The following is a 19413-nucleotide window of genomic DNA, read 5'->3' as shown; positions in this document are numbered from 1 at the left end:
GAACGTTTAGTGATGCAAAACTGACAAGGAAATAAAAAAACTACTCTTTGAGTATAATATGATTTTCTATAAGGAACAAAATCAATTTAACGTTTGCATATCATCGCCAGAAGAGAAGTTTTGTATTTGTGATGAATTGGCATCGAGTCTATACTCAAGGAATCAATGGTTTCATTAAAATTCTGATTTCTCCTCTATCCATGGTCGAATATCTGAAAAAAACCGCAGTATTGGAAATGTTATAGATGAATATAAAGATTTTTGGGAACCGGAAATCAGAAAATATCATGAAAAACTAAATCCAATTCAAGAAATCCGACTGTTACTGAATGTAGAATGTTAAAAAAGCCACCTTCTCTAACATTACGGATTTTAAAATACATTTATCTATTCTCAATTATATAGATTTTTCTCTCAAAGCACTGCTCAAGATATACGACTTGTTGCCACACTCAAAAAAAACCTAGAAATGGAACCTTTTGAGTAGTGATTCCATCACTACCTCTCATCCTAGAAACTAATTGTTACTTCATTCTTTAGATCCTATAAACTCCGCTCTTCTGCCTTCTTGTTCATATTTGTTTAAGCATTTACTCCTTAAAATGCCATGCAGAGGAAAATATTCTTATATCAGGATCATTCCAAAAGAAAACATCCTCAATAAAATTTTCCTTATCTACCAGTAAAGCCAAAATTGAATAGAAAGTTTCTAGTTAAACCAAAGCGACATCAAACTACTCTACGCCGCTGCTTGATATAAAATATTCGAAAAAAAAATATAATGATAACATAACATAGATAATTTGGTTATTATTATGCAGACAGCAAACGTTTTAATTCAAAGAAAAATTTACAGATAGAGAAACAAATTTAACTACCAATTACAAGTGTATGAAGACACAACACCTGAGTGCTATGTGATCAAGTTGTTCGTTGAGTTACAAAGAACGGAATAATTATCTATAGCTGTTCTACTTAGTGTGATCTAAAGAATTGATTATTATCATAAATTTGGAAAAAATTGTTAACTTCAATAATTATTTTCAATATTTTAAAATAAAAATTATCATCCAATCGGTTGCTATCGACATTTTCTCGGTTTCTCTTCAGAAACGTGACCCAATTTTCTCACGCGAATGCATCTCTTTTATAATATCTTGTTAGTGCCACATTTTTAACACTTTTAATAAAACTTTGAATTTTTATTTTATGCCCTAATGAAGTTAGAAGCTCGCAACAAGCTTCCTTCAAAAACTTTTCCTAACCAGTAATTAAGAACATAAAAGAACGGTGAAAAATGTTGCAAAAAATAAATAAAAATATCACATCATATAAAAGTCCTGAAAGAAGAACTCGCTCAATTTCGATTAAATCAGATGGCTCAAATGAAAATGTCATACAACAGTTTTGAATTACCACAAAGATCTCCAGTAGCAAATAAAGTTTCGATAAAACTGGATGGAACGTTGTTCTCCTTTTGAGAAGTTTTTTACTGGCTGCATATGATCCATTCCACTACACAGTTGTCCAAAAAAATTTCGCTATCCAATACTCGTTTCCCTTCCTGATCTGGCTGTTTCAGTACATTCAGTACTTATTTACATGTTTTGTTTCTATTCTGCTGTATCAAATACAAAACTCCCAATTAACTAAGTATATATTAATAATCGTTTATCCTAAAGACCTAAACATCCTTGTATAGCATTCGACCTACTTTCTCATTGAAAACGTGGGTAATCCAGAATTAATCGTCTGAATAAAGATAAACCTTCCGCTTTGGCCTTCTGTCCTCGAGCATTGTGATACAGCTAATTGGCTAAAATATTTGTATACAAAAAATAAACGCGTTTGAAGGTATTGGCAAAGCGAATACTTCGTTATTTGTTCAGTTGTTTAATCTGATAAGCGTTCAAGCGAGTTCAAATATATTTTTAGATTTACCAAACGAATTACGAATATAGGTTTGTTTTCCTTTATTTTTCAACCTATATCCAAGAGCAATTGCTATTATTTTTGTCGGGTGCGTAATTATTATCAAAGTTGTCGAAAAATCGAGCTGTTCGAAATCTGTCATCTTGCGACTCCAAACTAAAAAGGTGTTTTAGTTTTGAAATGTTCTTAATTGGTGTTGATGATATATAATAGAATCTCTCAAAAACACATGTATTATGTACACAATTCTCTAATATGTTCATGATAGTTTACGCAGGCTCAAACCAAAAGTATCTGGATTTCTCACTAGAATTGCAATAGAAATGACACCATATCATTAAAGTTGCAATAATTACTCCTTGCCTTAAGACATATTAAATATATTAAATTGGGACCAGAAAGTAAGCCAATTCAATGATTTGATACAGAATCACTGATTCGAAACAAAACACATTGTAATTATCTTGAGGTATTAGAACCCTTCTACAATATCTAAATAATTATAAATTCAAATAAGTTTATTACACTACAGTTCATGCACATTTTGTACTAAACTTAGAAATTATTTATTAGTTTGTCCTTTCGGATTTATAAATGCCAACCGCTTAAAAGAACAAACAAGTTTATCTTTTTTTCGGGCGATTAATTTTGGATTTTGTCGGTACAAAAATTGGGTTCAGTCCGTTTATTCCCTTATCACTTCTTTTTTTCATGACACACGTTATTACTCGGGGGTAATAAGAAATTCACAAACGAGATCGTGCCTTGCTTTCTTTAGCCAAAAATAAATTTTAGGGAGAAAGTATTACCATTCCACAAAGTGGCTTCGCATAATAAGACTAACACTGGCTTAGAGACGACGGTATTATTTTTTTATGTCTGATGAACACAGTGAAACATCAGAAACTTCACAATCTTCTGTCCTCTGAAAATAAAAACAGTAATAGAGGAAAACAAGAATGGTCCGATAATTGGGAAGAGCTGCAAAAATATAAGATAATTTTAGTAACAAATTAGTTTCTATAATTATATAGAAAAATCTAGAATAGAAGTTTGATTACATGCTCAATATTTACTAGCTTCTGCTTCCTACAGGGAGATTTTTATTTAGTATTATCTATAAGTTTCCTTATACACGTTGTCTCAATAAATAGTAGGTACCTTTGCTAAATAACTGATGAAGTTAGGAGTATAACTTTCTAAAATAAGTGTTGCTAAGGGTTTGTGGGAATATTTAGAGATTTTAAAAATGAAATCAAGAAATTAAAATTATTGCTTCATTAATATATAATATTAATTTACAAAATTGAAATTTTTTTATACTCCAAAATAAATGTATATAAATATCTTTATCTATCTTCCTTAAACATGCACAACATTGTTAGCAGAGAAGATTTGAAGGTTTTTGAAGAACGACATCAAGGATTTTGGAATGAAAACATATTAGGGAATTGCTGTTGTTCTATTATAAGGATAGCAAAATTATGTATTTCAGTTATTAAGTAATAAGAAAGTTAATAAATATTTCTTGAACCAGATATGACAGAATTTTTTTATTATTTTTTTCTGAATAATTCTACCTAAATGCATGACATAATAACACCTTTCAGCTTGGTATGAAAACCGTGTAAACTAGTGTAATTTTTGTACTAAATCTCCCTTGGAATGAAAGGTCAATGTATTTCACAACTCTTCTAAAAAGATGGTGGCTTAGAGTGAGAAAATATATTTTATGAAATCTAAAATAATTATTTCAGAAAGTTATTTCAACAGACGTAATATATTACTGTTTGAGGCATTCCATCAACTTTGAGTCCAGAATGGCCATCGATCAGTGCATCTAACCAGCTCTGTCATGGCAGAGACTCTTGGACAATTAATCAATAAGTCATCAGCTACTCCCGGTAGCTCAAACGTCTAAGTATACCCTAGAAGATCCCAAGTAAATGGAATGGATCATACATCCGCAAAATTAAATCACATAATCAGCAATTTGGTTAATGATATACTTATGCTATATTGAGAACTGTTAAGAAATAACACATACTGTGATGTTGAGAATGTTGATTATTCAAATGTAAGCAATTTTTAATATTGCTAGTAGTATATACAAGTACTTTATTTGAATGATTGCTTTATATGATTGTGCAACATGAAATGAGGCCTACACTTCATCTTCTGCGTATTTAGTTTAATATTAATAATAATTTAAGAAATACTAAATTTATGAAATTTTTATACTCTCAAGGCAGTTTTTGTGAACAGTAAATAATTTGAAACGTAACTTTTCTGTTATCTTTTAGTAGTATAGATTTGGTCAACTTCTTTAGTTTTTGTTTGTAACAAATGTATTTCACCGGCTGAAGATTCTTCGATATAAAATGGTATTTAGTCTCAGACAAAGTATATATATATTTATTGAAATTTCTTGAGATGATAGGTTGATATATATATTTTTAATTTATTTTAATTCTAATTTATTGCCTTAACATATCGTTCCTCACTAGTATCATTATAAAAAAATATTAATATTATCTGTAGTTGTAACTAGACAAATTAAGAATTATATTTTAGGTTAAAATTATTTTGGAAATGTTATCAAGTAATGATAATAATCAGTCAACGATATACATACTACAAGCTATGGTCAAATAATTCATTAAATAAATTTGACACAAGTTTTCCATATCTTAGTCATCACTAACTGATAATTTATTTTGTTTTATGTAATTTATTTCCTTTAACAAAATTAACTATCTAACTAGTTTTACCTCTGGTAGACGTTGTAGATAGAGGACATTTTGATATTGAGGTTTTATTGAACTTTTCGTCTGTAGTGGGAGGCTGAAAACAAATTGATTTGTTTAAAATTTTTAACGTGGCAATAAAACAGAAGTGACTACTGATCCACAACAATTGATCAACGAAACAGGAACAACGTAACAGATCAATTATCACAGTACACAATCCGTTTAAAAGCTTTTAAGAAATCCTTTGGTATATCCGATACCAAATTCGCATGCTTCACTTGCAAAATTCGGCTTTGAAAACGAAGTTTTTATATAAGTTTGGTGATCACCGTTAAATAGCGTTTGTTTTGGATGTTTCCAGTATATTGATTAATTCTAGATATTTAAATCCGGTGCTTGATTTTAGCCGAAAGGCAACATTTGTGTTGACATCGCAAAGTCTAAAATTAACAAAGTTTTCAAACTAATTAAGAAAGTACAACAGTGACCTTTAGGCACGAAATGACATTTACGGTAGTCGAGGAAAGTGCAAAAGGATAATACGTATCACAGAAAATCTTTCCACTGTTGAGAAACTTTTGTATTAGCTATTAGAGATTTTATTTAATGGATAAAGGGCACTTGAATTCAGTATAAATTGAATTTAAACTGTATCAAATCATAGCATACTTTGATCTGTCATCCGTGATTATAATATTAACGTGATAAGATAGATATTTATTAAAAATTTGTACATTGTATGTTCAGCTTATATAAATATGATAAGTTTACTCAAATATTATTTTTCTGCTCTGTTGAATTTCTCTGAGCAAAATTGAATTGATAATTTTACAAATTATTTTTTTATTTTAGTATTTTAACATTATGCTTAGATTTTATGTTTAAGGAAACTTAACATTTAGTTGAAAGATATTTTAGAAAAGAAAAGTAAGTCCTACCTCTGTTTTATGACCCATGGGTCATACAAAGGACTCTTTTACTTTTCGGAGTAATGCATGTATTTTAGTAAAACATCTGTAATTTTACGATTCTTAAGGAGAGGCTTAGACCTCATTGTAAATATTTTATTATTAGTTTTTAGCAGTACAAACCGACTCTTTCAAGCGTGAGGACGCTTCTCGAAAACGTAGTCTTTTAAATAAAGACTTAATATATGAATGTTAAACACTGTGTATTTCATTTATAAATATAAAACCTAATAATCACGATTACCTATCCATAACTTTCAACATGCTCTAATTATAAACTTATTAGTAAAGTACTAAAAAAGTTGTTTATTAACGTAACTCGTTCAATGAAAATCTATTCCGAACCAGATGGTAACCTACTCAGGATCGTCGTAATTCACATGTTTGATAACGAACCGGTTCAGGATTTTATTTGAACGCAAATTATTTGAGGAATATAAGAAAAGTTTCTTACCTTCTCAAAGTAGAATAAAGAGGGACTCCCCTTTAAATCAATAAACATTTAACCAGTATAAATTATGTTAAACTAACAAGCGAACCGCATTTTTAAAGCTAATAAAAGTCTGCTAACTGCTAGAACCGATTTGGAATCAATCATGAACTGAATTGCGCATGAACCGTTTCGGAATCAGACCTGTTGATAAAACATTTAGTTGGCTTGAACTATCAAGTTTAAATGCTCATAAGTTTGTGTTACTATTTTGCAATAATTTATTTTGCTCTTTAGAAGTTTTCATTAAAAAACTGAAAGTTTTCATTAAAAAACTAAAATTAAATAACACTTTTAATGCCATCAAGTCATATGATATTATTCTTGAGGACTCCGAATATTCGTCACGTTAGATCTATCGATTATATGTACGAGTATTTCCATTATAATAAATGATATTACCGGTGTTGATCCTAACTAAATGACAGTTTGCTATTACAGAAATAACATAATATCCTCCTTGTGAACGAGGCAGTCGATAAATCATATGAAATTGATTATAAAGTTGACAAGGGCTGTCAATTGTATCGTCTATAAAACGGTTTAAATGTTCGGAAAGGGAAAAAAGAGTTTTTAGAGAAATCTCATACAAAATTAATCACCGCCAGGAATGAAATATGTCTAAATTAAAATTTCATAAGAGGAAATCTGACTAAAACATAATTTTAGAAAAATACTTGGTTGAAACAAGCTAATAGGACAAAAAAGGAGAAAATGAGAGGAATATGCATATTTTAATGATGTAACAATTATAACATCATTCAAGTTGTGTGACTGACACACAGCACTGCCATTGTCAAATCCAAATCTCAACTTCCAATATACTATGTGTAAAATTTCATTACATTCCGATTAGTTAGAAAAATGTGAGAGTCATTCAAGTAAATCTACTTTGCTATTTTTAAAACAGTGGATTCATAACAATTTCATGTGTCAATTTATCATGAGAAAAAATACTGAACAAGCCTAGCAATGGCTTCAAAAGTGATATCCATTTGTTATTGGTTTGATGAATTTAAACGTGGTTTAGGTGGAGATGGTCGAAGCCGAGGCCGTAAAGATATCAAAAGGCAGTGTGTTCACAATTAAGCACAAATATTTGACCATAAGAAAGCTTTTTGCAAAGTGAGTGCTGCGTTTAGTCACAGTCGATCAAGAACAACAACGTGTTCATGATTCAGAGCAGTATTTGATCATCTTCGCGCATAATAAATCTGATTTTTTAGTGGATATGTTTCGACTTTACTCCGGAATCAAAACGATCATCATCTGAGTTGGCTGCATGCGGTGAACCACGTCTGAAGCATTTAAAGGGACAACAATCAGCTGGGAAGATTATGGAACTATGGAATATTTCTCGAAAAGAGAGAAAAAATCAATAGCAAACACCACATAAAGTTGTTGGGTCGTTTGAATGCGAAAATCATGGCAAAAACCGCCTCATATGTCGAAGAAAAAATCCACTGTTTCACCAAGACAAGACACCCATTCACAAATCGATGGCAACAATGGTGAATTTGAATGAATTACTCGATGGTACAAAATTCAACAAAAATAAAAAAAATTGCTGAAACTGAAGCCTATTTTGACGCAAAAGACTCTTCTACAAGCACGGCATCAAGAAGTTAGAATAGTGTTGGAATGATTATATTCCGCTTGAAGGGGATTACATTGATGAATATAATCGATTTTTGATAAAAAATGTGTTTTTCTTAGTTAGTCACACGGCTTATTAAGTGATGTGTTAATTCATTCAGTTCACACATTTTACAGGTTTTGATCTATATTCTATATGTAAGCGAACACTTCCAAAACATAAAAAACTCATGAAATTTATTAAAACAAAAATTTTTCTATAATTCGGAAGCGTACAGATGATGGAAATTACACATTATACGTAAATTAATTATTCTTATAGTAGTATATAACTAGTTTATGCAAAACGGAGCGTTCCTTACATTCTGCTACGTCACTGCTTAAAACACTGTTTTTTATGTCAACGTTATTCATTTTTAAGAAATCGCAATTAACGGACAATCAAGTTGAATCAATATTAGACAATCGTTCTTTAAACAACGCGAACTTTTCGCAGATTCACAAATGGATTTTCGGAAATTTCTAGTGGGGAAACAGGGGCAACAAACATTTAGAAAGAAATTGTTGATTACGGACATATTGAAAATGTGAAGAGAACAATTGCTCACGCAAGCACGGAAAACGCTGAACGTTCTGCACACCATGTTGAGGTTAACAATCTTCTCTACAATGTAGAATTAGCCGATCGTAAAATATAAATGAAGAGTTTGTGAAAACCACAGATATCTTACCTCACTCAGTGATTTCAATTTGTTATGAACACATAGGTATGAGAAAACTTTCCACAAAATTGGTGTCGCCTTTACTCATAAACAATCAGTAACGCAATCGTGTGACAACTTTTGTGAGAATAACAAGTTGTTATGCTTTTTCTGTCTTCTAATAGTATCATTCCATATGCCGCTCTGTCTATCTTCAGCAAGCAAAACAAAGGATATTTAGAGGTGTATATGTGCTAAAGAAGTCAAAGATGAGTTTTCCAGCCAAACCTTCTTTGCAATGCAATGGATTTCACCTCAAGTAACAATTTCCTCTTCCTAAACCTGAAGAAATTAATTAACGAACGTATATATGATTACAACGATTAATCTATCTCACAAAAAATACATATTCTGATAATCTCTCCAAATATGAAAGTATTAAAAAATTGGACAAGGAATGGGCACAACTTGGGGAAGATCACATTGGGAAATACTATTATTTTCTGCCTGAAAATGTGGATACTTTCAAAAAGTCTATACACCTCCATGTATAAAAGTTTCAAATTCTACTAAACTGGATCTCAATTACCTGTAGTAAAATGTATATTTCGCATAATAAAGTATATGGTGCCTACACCTCTCCCTCACTACAGTTTTTATTTAAAACAAATCTCTTTCAAACTTGTACCTGTATATACTTCTCTTTACTTGTCATTAACTACAAATTAGATATCGATGTTTTTTATAAGAAACTTATGATATTGACGATGTTTCATTTTAAAGTAGGTATTAATTGAGTTGAAAGGATGGAAGACTGACATATAGAGACGGCGCCACTATATTTAAATTCATATGATTTTCAGTTAACCCTAGCCTTTGAAAGACATGTGTATAAGTTTGACAGCTGTGGTATTATTAGTTTGTAAGCTAGAGAATTTTGAGTGAAGTAGCTTTTTATATTTACAAAAAATGTATGAAGAGAAATATTATGTGAGAATTACTTTTTAGTTAAAAAGATACTTTTGATCCCAAGGCTTGGTTTGATGAACATCATTAGGAAAATTAACCTTTGAAAAGTGGCTTTGTAAAGTAAAAATATTTGGGTACGCGAAGTTTTATTCAAAGTGGGTGCCACGTGAGCTCAAAAGCAACCAAAAACGACAATGAATTGATAATTCAGCTCAGCGTTCAAAGTTTTTCGATCCCAGTAAACCCTATATTTTGTGTCGATATGTAACTTTCATTTATCATTTTACACCGTAGTCCAATCGTCACAAAGCCGAGTTGACTGCAAGTGATGAACCGACTCCAAAGCATGAATGGACGCAATACTCGGCTGGCAAGGCCATGGCATCATCTTGGGAAGCGAATAGTATAGTAGTTTTAAATATTTTAGAAAAAAAAACATTAACAGCGTTTGAAGATCGAAGTTGCGGAAAAACGGCCTCATTTGAAGAAGAAGAGAGTGCTGTTCCATCAAGACAATGAACCATGTCGCAAATCAATGAAAAGATGACATCCGCCGTATCCTCCATATCTAGTTCTCGGCGACTTTTTCCTATTCTCAAACCTCAAGGGAAAAATTATATGACCATTATAATCGTTGTCTTTGCTAGCCTACGAACTTTTCAACTTATTGGTTTGCACATCTCTCTCCTACATTATTTACATATGTATTTATATCTATTATATTTGGTGTTTGCTGAAGCACAACATAAACTCGTTTTCGAAATATATATAAATAGAAGCTGGCAGGTAAATCCCAGTAAATTTGGTTTTAAAATGTACACAATACCAGTATTTATTGCCGTTATAGGAGCTTTTTTGAAAATCGACGCTTACAACTTTGAAAATCCTGATTATAGTAAGTCAATTATATTTTATCTTCTTTATTGTAATCACCGTAATTATGTGTAGATTGTTATTAAAAGTTATGTACATATGTGAAGAAAATTTGTCGTAATTTATGTTTTTTGTGAAAACTTGAAATACGTGAATTTAAATACATATCACTCTACATACTTCGACCATATGAGACAATATTTACTTTGCACTACTCAAAATTCATCTCATGACATTTGATATCATAATAATTTACCACTTCCTATGTTTTCGATACTATTAAAATTTTTCTCGTCATATTTCAATGCTTCTACTTAATTTCAATGAGTTTATGAGGCGGCAAGATAAAGTTTATACCATTTGAAAATGGGTTTATGAATGAATTTATATATTCGTTGTTACTCTTAAAACTGCGAGGGGTTTGTTGAAACGTCCGCTAGTTAAACTCTGCCCTCTGCCACAACAATAGTCTTGGTCAAAATCTATTGCTGAGTATTTTTTGTACATATTATAATCTCTACATCTCTATAAAATGTTTGTCGACCAAATCAAATACCTGCAAACCGATTACCAAGATCAAGACCGATGTCTACGACATAGAGAAATTTTACAGACAAATCCAGTAAACACGCGTAAATATTAATCATAATAACAATTATAATAATATCTAATAATATGAGTAATAATAGATATTTCTAACCAAGAAATGAACGACCAAACTTTACATCGGAAGAGTTATATAATAACTGCAGCAATAACGACGAATTGCAATAATAACGACGAAGAAACTGAAGAAATAATTGACTTTCAAATTTTATTTGAATTAGAGGAGAACAGCAATCACATTGGAAATTTTCGAAAAGAGCCTCGGAAAAATATAGTATATAAATGATAGTGACTTTGCTTGTGAAGTTAATTGTAATTTTGAGCTAAGTAAATTTTTAAAAACATATTTTCGGTCATCGAAAATATAATTCTTGTGAAATTTTTTGAAGATTTGCCTGTTTAATAATGGATGTGTTATCGCAATGATACAACTCATTTCTTGCGTAAGAGTTTTTTCAGTTTTTTATCACAATATTGATAAATTTAATCATTCAAAACTAAAATGTTTCCAACGATGAATATATCTATTTCTATACATGATTATACCCTCAATTATTGTTTAAATAATATGAGTTATATTAATAAATTTCCAGCTATTCCACTAAAAAGATAAAAACAAAACTTGTATTTTTGGAGTTTTGAAATCGTAGTATAATGAATAGATTTCACTCATATAGGTAATATAAGAGTACACATTCCCGGCAGTACTTCAGCTTTCTGGTTCCTTACTGCCTTTACTGCAATCGTCTCAATAGTTTCAATTGTCGTTTTTCAACGAACCGGTTTTCTCAAAGCGAAATTTTCAATCTGAGAAAGAGCCAAATGTCACAGAGAACTATGTTCGGAATGAGTAGTTCTCACTCTCCCAAAGGTAATAGACAAAATAACACATTTCCGGCATTTCAGCTTTCTGGTTTCCTTGTTGCCTTTACTGCATTCTTTGCAATAGTTTCAATTGTTGTTCTTCATCGAATAGGTTTTATTTAAGAGAAATTTTCAATCTGGGAAAGAGCCAAAAGTCATAGGGACTGGCGAAGCTATCCTGCTTGGTGCTCTGTTACATATTGATTCAAAAGATTCACTGACGCAGGATAATGGGGAAGTAGCCAATCCAAAGCTTTCACTGTTTTTTTTTTCTAAATGCAACACCCAGTCTTCTCAAAACTGCTTTTTAAGTGATCGTGTGACCTGTGAACAGTCCACGTGTACTTGACTTTGACATGGACTTTTTTGTTTTAGCGAAGGAAATTGCTTTGACTGTTAGGTTAGGTTAGGCTGTGTTTCACAAGTGGTGAACCAAGTTTTATCCAAATAATCAATTGGTATTTACGTTAAATATTGTAATTCCTGACTGTCTTCAATAGAATCTCTGATTTCTGTTGTTTTGATTTGTGTACTGAACTGGTTATTCTAAGATTAACTATCGTTCTCTCCAGTTTCACAATAGTTAATTATCCTTCTTTTTCTTTGTCATTGTACTAATATTTATATCCGTAATTCACGATTTGGCCGAGAACAACAAATCTGCGTATTCTGATCTTTTGTGGGCTCACCTCTCTTCATAATTTTATATAATGCATAATCATCCGCCTTAAGAAAAAACAAAATAATAACATCAGACATTAAATACTTCCTCCATGTGATAGATACTAAAAGCTGATATAAAAATTAAGTATTGCCACATATTCTCTTTGATTCAGGTTCTTGAATCTTTCACTCTCGCTCTGCTAGAACTCGATACAGTACTTATTGGAACGAAAAGTAGAATATTGTTCGTAAATATCAATATTTGCTCTTGATAGTAAGAAAAATCTACACTTCCTCTATTTTCTAATGGTATCATGTCCAAGTAAACACGGGTGTAACTGGACACTTAGATAAAATAAGGGTCGTGAATTGAGAGAAATATATATGATGTGATAATTGTTTTAAAAGTGTACAATTGGAAGCACGATCTAAATATTGTTAGACATAAATTTTTGGTTTGGTTTTTGGCTAGTTTTGTGATTGAAGGTGGTGTTTCAGAAGAGGGGCGGGTTTGTGTTTGGGACCTGATAACTAGTGTTCACGTTATAGTTAGATAAGTATAGATTGATTGAATTTAACAACATAATAGTTTCACAATGACGGTGGCAATGAAATCTGCAACTTTTTTACTTGTATCAAATGAAACTATATTAGTGATTTGCCAAATATTCGTATTTTTTCCAGACCAAATTTTGGCTAATGATTTAGAAGAGCTTTACAGCACTTCACACTTTGTGAATATAAGGGATAAGAGAGATACTTCTAATGAAATTGATGGCAAATGTTCAAGAAGAGGACCCAAAGTTTGTTGTGACGACATGGCTTTGAAAAAGATACGCGAAGGTCAGAAAGAGTATAAGAATGCATGTTTTAAAGAAGTCGTAGGAAAAGATAAACCAGACAAACGTCCTCATGAAGCACCATTTGATCCTTTCGACTGCGAAAAAATGCGACAAAGAAGAAGTGAAATTGTGGTAAGTTTGTAATTTAAAATAATAAATGGAAAACTAAAATTTCCGAGGGTGAGAATTTCGACAATATTTGTCAGGACACGAGATCACACTAATGATTTTGAAACGATATATTCAAAACCGTGACCTCATCATAAATATGTTTATCGTAGATTTTTTGTTAGATATGAGAATAGCAAATTTTAATGCTTGAGTGAAAGTGACGTTTGGAAACTTTGATAAATGTCTTACTCTGGGTTAGGAGCCGCAATTATCTAATAGGTGATGTACATGATCCAGAATCATAGTTTCTGACTAGCCTTTAGGGACCAATGAAGAGCAAAGTATACTTCTATAAACTCAGAAAACAAAAATTTTAAGCAATTTAATATTATCGACAAATTCGGAATAACGTACAAATTCACTTTTTCGTAGGATCAAGAGAATCGCAGTCACTTTGAACAATAATTATTAATAAAAATAAGTATTAAGCTGGGGAAATCAGTTCAATTTCATCCCTAGAGCCTATGGTTAAGTGTAGCTCCAATCTTTTGGATTTGATCTTTATTCATTTAATTGTCAGATACAAAGTTTCAACTGAGATCTTGTAATTATTTTCTTTTATCTGGTTACGTAAGTTGGAGGCTTATGAGCATATGAGGGCAGTCTCTATGTTTAGAATTATTTGCACCTAGGAAAGCGGAATTGCTCAAGAAAGGATCGATAAAAAAGTTTTCTACGAGAAACCAATAGCATATCATTATAGATATAAAGAACAGTGTTTTTAAGAACCAAAAAATAAACCGAAAATTATGATGTTGTGATCAAGTTTTATTGATGATGTATTTTTTATTTTCAGTGTATTTCTCAATGTGTGGGTCAAAAGAATAACTATGTGAGTATTTAAATTTTTAGTCACTTTCTACAACATTTAAATATTTTTAATTTCTGATTTCTGAGACCTTTTGATATATTAATGTATCTAAATGTTCTTGCTTTTAGGTCTCTTCTGTTTTAAAATTAATTTTTTTGAATGATTTTTGGAAGATAAAATTTTTGATCAAAATATATTAAATAATATCAAAATATCATATTGACACTGGCAATTTGCGCATTTATATTAATCAATAGATCACCTACATCATGAATATCAAAATAAGAATAGAATAAGAAGAATAAGAATTAAGAATACAAGTCGAAACGTTAAAATTTGTCTTTCTTTTAAAAATTATCAAAAAAAGGAAAAGATTGTCCGAGCTTTCGAAGACAATAATAAAATTTCACTTACAATAATTAATTAAGATTTCTGGTGATTTTGATATTATTAAAGCTTGTAAAAATTTTTAAACTCATGGAATTCAAAATTCAATATTCAAATTGACTTGATAGAAATATTGAGTAATTGAAATATTTATTCTGGTTACTATAGGAATTTTTATTAATTTTTGATTGGTTTGATTTTGAATGACGTTGAATTTTTATAGGTTAAATAAGGATAAGTTTTAGTGAATGGTTATATTGATTGGTAAATATTTATAGAAAATCACGCTATTGTGCAGGCGATGTTTGTTTTATTGGTATTTTGAATAATTGAATAAATCTTAACTCCATAGCTTAGAGTATTAGACATAGTTGTAAAGCCCGTGTCACGCGTTGGACGCTGGTATGATTGGACTCATCGTATGGTTGTAGTGCGCATGTCATTCGACGAATGTTTTGCTTCCAACGTTGGAAGAAGGTTGGTTGTTTTCTTGACCTAAGTCAAAGGAGTACCCAGCATTGGAATGAAGCTGAAACCAACACTTGTCGTACCAATACACACACGTCTTGTCCTCTTGTATGTGAATACTACATGTTGTATGTTGTATGAAAAACCAAAGTTGCCAGTATCATCATCCAGTTTATTTTGAACGAATTTATATCTGCCTTATGCTGTTCATCCGTTTTTTGTCACGTTTTCATTTCTTTAGGTGAGGTTCCAGCCTTCGTATAATTTTCAGTCGTTCGTGGGAACGCGAATGTTGGTGCAAACGTTGGATGCATCGTGTAGTATCGGCTTAATATGAGTATTCATTCTAGTTTTAATTTTTTGGTAGTTCAAGTGATTATGATATACTCATTTTAATGTGAATTTATATATGTATCTTCTGCTAACCGTAAAATTACAGGATGCCTGAAATATCAAAACATTTATTTCTAAAGATAATTATATGAATTATCATAATTTTCTAGGCATTTGCTCAATTAGAGTGTAATTAGTTCAATAAACTTTTTATGAATAGTACAATAATAATTACTATATTCGGCAACAAATTTTACTGATACAATAAAAACTATGGATATTGTAATTGAGTAGGTAGGAACCGTAATTTTCTATAACATAGCATATATGGAGAAGAAGGGAAGAAGGGGTATCTCATTTGAGAAAAAAAGTTTAAAAAGTGTCCAGCCGTATACGATGAATAACGGTTTGAAAATCTTCCAGAATAGCGCTGGTGTACACAAATGGTATGGTATGAATGTAGCAATTGTAGATAAATTGGAGTATAATTTTATATTATCGTTCATTATTGAAAATTGCAACAACTTACGTTGTACAAAAGTGTGAAAAGTTGTCCAAACATGAATAATATTTGGCGCTTTCTTTAACCAAATCCTAATGTGGTGCCTTTAAGTAACGCATGTCGTTAGACACTTTTTCATTGTTCTCAAACCCTTCATAGCTAAATGACTTGAGAACTGTAATGCCTCAAAACATAGACATAGAGATTCCAATATTAAAACATTTATTCCAACAAAATCCTACAATATGTATGATTTTAATGGAAAACATTGATGCACAGGTAATGTATAAACAATGTATTCCATTTCTAGGTACAAATAACAATTATGTTTACGCTTAAGAATAAAACATTACCTATTACTCGGAATATCAGTTATGTTGTTGAAAAACAAAATTGAAATCGGCTAATTGACTGGAGCTATCCTGTAAAATAGTCTTCTGGTCAGTCTACTTATTGATTTGTTATTTTGATTGCTGACGCTTATTAATTTTTGCATTTTTTTCTTATATTATGGCCGGATGAAGTGGTTGGATAAAGACCTCCACGAGAAGTAATTAGTAGAAGAGAAAATGGTTGGTTACAACCATGATGCGATAGATAGAGCCTTGCTTGTCAAACAACATCATCGAATACTTTGAAATTGCATAATGTAAATCAGCTTTTGATGTCACTTTTACGGCATACAATTCGAGGCAAAGCCCAGTTAGTTTTGATTCAGCATTGCGTTGCTAATATTCCTATAATCATAATATCATTTCTAACAACCCTAACAGTTTATTGTGTTCTCAGCTTATAATCATTGATTCCGTTTCAAATTGGTTCTTAAGCATTCAGTGATCTATATTAAGATTGAAAACTATTTATTGATAAGTTTCCAAACTCTTAAATTATACTAACTCTGGACTATTTATTTTTGATTCTAGATCGACGATGACGGTAAAATCAAACCTTATGAATTTGAAGAATATATGAAAAATAAATTAGAAGACATCACCTATTTGGCTCCCGTAGTAGATAAGATAATAGCAGGATGTGTGGCCGACATAAAGAATGCTACAATGGAAGATGAAAAATGTAAACCAGATGGAATTGTATCAGAATTTTGTATATTTAAAAATATTCAACTAAATTGTCCCGATGATCAAATTAAGAATAAAGAAGCTTGTATGAAGTTTCAAAAAATGTTAAAGGAAGGACAAGGTCCACCTCCGGTAGGCTTCCTACCACCACCAGATTTTCATGGACCACCACCAGGTTTTCATGGACCACCACCGGGATTTCATGGACCATCAGCTGCACTTTCTTAATTGGATAGCAAATATGTTCTTTTAAGATATTTGTAACACATGAAGATTTAAATAAAAATTTGATAATGTTGAAAATATTTAGCCAAAAGTCTAAAACTTAATCAGGAAATTAGAAAGTAGATGAAAAACATTACTTCTTGCTTTACGCTTTACTAATATATGGTAGCAGCAGCATTACTCAATACATTGAGCTATTATCCATAATTATGAAAATCTCTAGTTGAGTTTTATATCAGGGCTTAATATAAGTTCATTTGGAAGCATTTGGACCGTAGACCACAAGGAAACATAACTCATTAAATTAATTTTCTATACATAAAAATTTCATAAACCTCCGTAAAATGTTCGTACATTAAATATAATAAGATCTGTTAATTTTATCCCTTTTTAACATTATGTTCATACTCATCTCTTAACGAGAGTATGTACTCTGCAAAGTTTCTACATTAACCTTTAAGGGATAATATATATCACGGATTAAAACTGGGGAAGTTTTTTCCAAGACTTCAAAATATATTAAATAACTCCACCCGAGTTTTTTTTTCAAAATGCGTGATGACTTAGAATATTGTGGATCGTTAGAAGGTCTAACGATCAATTTCAATACATTTGATTACTGCTCATGATCATTAAATTTCTGTTATTCTATTTTAGTAATTTTTAAGAACATTTATATTGAAATATATGTAGTGAAACAAGTATTAAGTATTTCACAATTCTTTACAAAGTTTTGAAAACAGTCTCATCCATTTTTCATGTCTTTTATTCTCAACGAACCGGCGTGGCGTGTGTTTCAAGCGAATTAGAAGTCCATGGAGATTTGAGACTTTCTCTGAATTTGCAAGTTTTATGAAGTATGTCCATCTAAAAACTTGTAGTATCCGGCCAGGAAGATGTCCTAATTCATTTGAGATTCGCTTTATAATGGGGGAAATGAAATGAGTTTCACTTAATCGTATCGCATTATTTCGATACAGAGTGAACAACCACTACATACAGTCGAAGTTTCAACTAAGAAACGCATAAATTTTTTTGAAAAAACTTGAATGATTTTTATATATTTTGATTTGAAATATCTCCGATATTATGGTGGTATTTACAATATTGTCGGTTCTTTCGTTTCCATGGCAATATAATGAACTCCGTTATTCCAAATAGATTGATTCCAACAACTAAAATTTAATACATCTCTTAACATATTTTCCTTAACATGAAACACACAGATTCTACACAGGAGATCTTGAACTCCCTATCCCCTGACGACAAACACAAACTCGCTCACATCAATAAACTTCATTAGACAAATATATCCGGTACACCCTAACATTCAGAATATTCATGACTCTATTGACCATCTTGCAAGCTCTGGTGTTACCATTACTTTAATCTGGTACCGTCTCATATTAGCATACATGGGAATGAACTTGCAGATCAAACTGCAGAAGAAGCTTCAACTGCTTCCACATAACTGTACCATGTGTCAATGTACTTAGTTACCGAGACACGTTAATTGAAATAATAAAAATAGATTGTCCTGGTTTTTATAAGGTTTTTATAAAACCTTAACAAATACTGAATATCTCCCATGTAATAATGTCTATACCTAATTGCGACATTTCCAAAGTTGAAATAAGAAAATAATATCAACAGCAACTAAGGACAAATTATATTTAAAAATGTCTACATTTGAGTAATCAACTTCATAACCAAAACTTTCCAATATACTTTGTAATATATATAAGCCAAATTAAGAAAATTCTCCGTTTTCCAGTTTTCCAATGCGTGATCTGCAGCCCCCCTGAATTTTTCCATTTATTCTGCTCATCAAGCTCTTCTTAGATTATCCTTATCTGCTTCTATAAGCTAATTTCCATATGATGACTTTCCTCGGCAGTCTTATATTTGTCATTCTCTGCACATTTCCGAACCAGATCAGTTGTCTATGTCCACAATCTCTCTGATACTCTTATATTTTCTTATATGTGAACTCCTTCATCCTAAATTGTCGAATCTCCGTAGCCAGCATCTATTCTGCTGTTGTTTCAAAGGGTCACTCCACTGAACTGTTTTATTACGATATATCTGATTTGTGATCCTCTCTATTCTAAAGCTTCCAGCTGCTCTCCGTCAGAAAACCATCTACATATGTATATTTAGAATATGATAAATGCTCAACCATT

General features: G+C 31.2%; 1 protein-coding gene across 1 annotated transcript; it reads left to right on the top strand.

Annotated features, from left to right (window-relative positions):
- Positions 1-10180: 10180 nt before the first annotated feature.
- LOC130450786 (uncharacterized) lies at positions 10181-17308 on the top strand. Its single transcript, XM_056789411.1, has 4 exons — positions 10181-10301; positions 13097-13386; positions 14222-14257; positions 16850-17308. Exons 1-4 carry the CDS (start codon positions 10220-10222, stop codon positions 17231-17233), a joined length of 792 nt encoding a protein of 263 aa, XP_056645389.1. The 5' UTR covers positions 10181-10219; the 3' UTR covers positions 17234-17308.
- The last annotated feature ends 2105 nt before the right edge of the window (positions 17309-19413 follow it).

This window comes from Diorhabda sublineata, chromosome X, assembly GCF_026230105.1.
Source record: "Diorhabda sublineata isolate icDioSubl1.1 chromosome X, icDioSubl1.1, whole genome shotgun sequence".
NCBI classification, from domain to species: domain Eukaryota; kingdom Metazoa; phylum Arthropoda; class Insecta; order Coleoptera; family Chrysomelidae; genus Diorhabda; species Diorhabda sublineata.
Note: the sequence above shows the minus strand (reverse complement) of the source record. Positions and strands in the feature narration are given on the sequence as shown.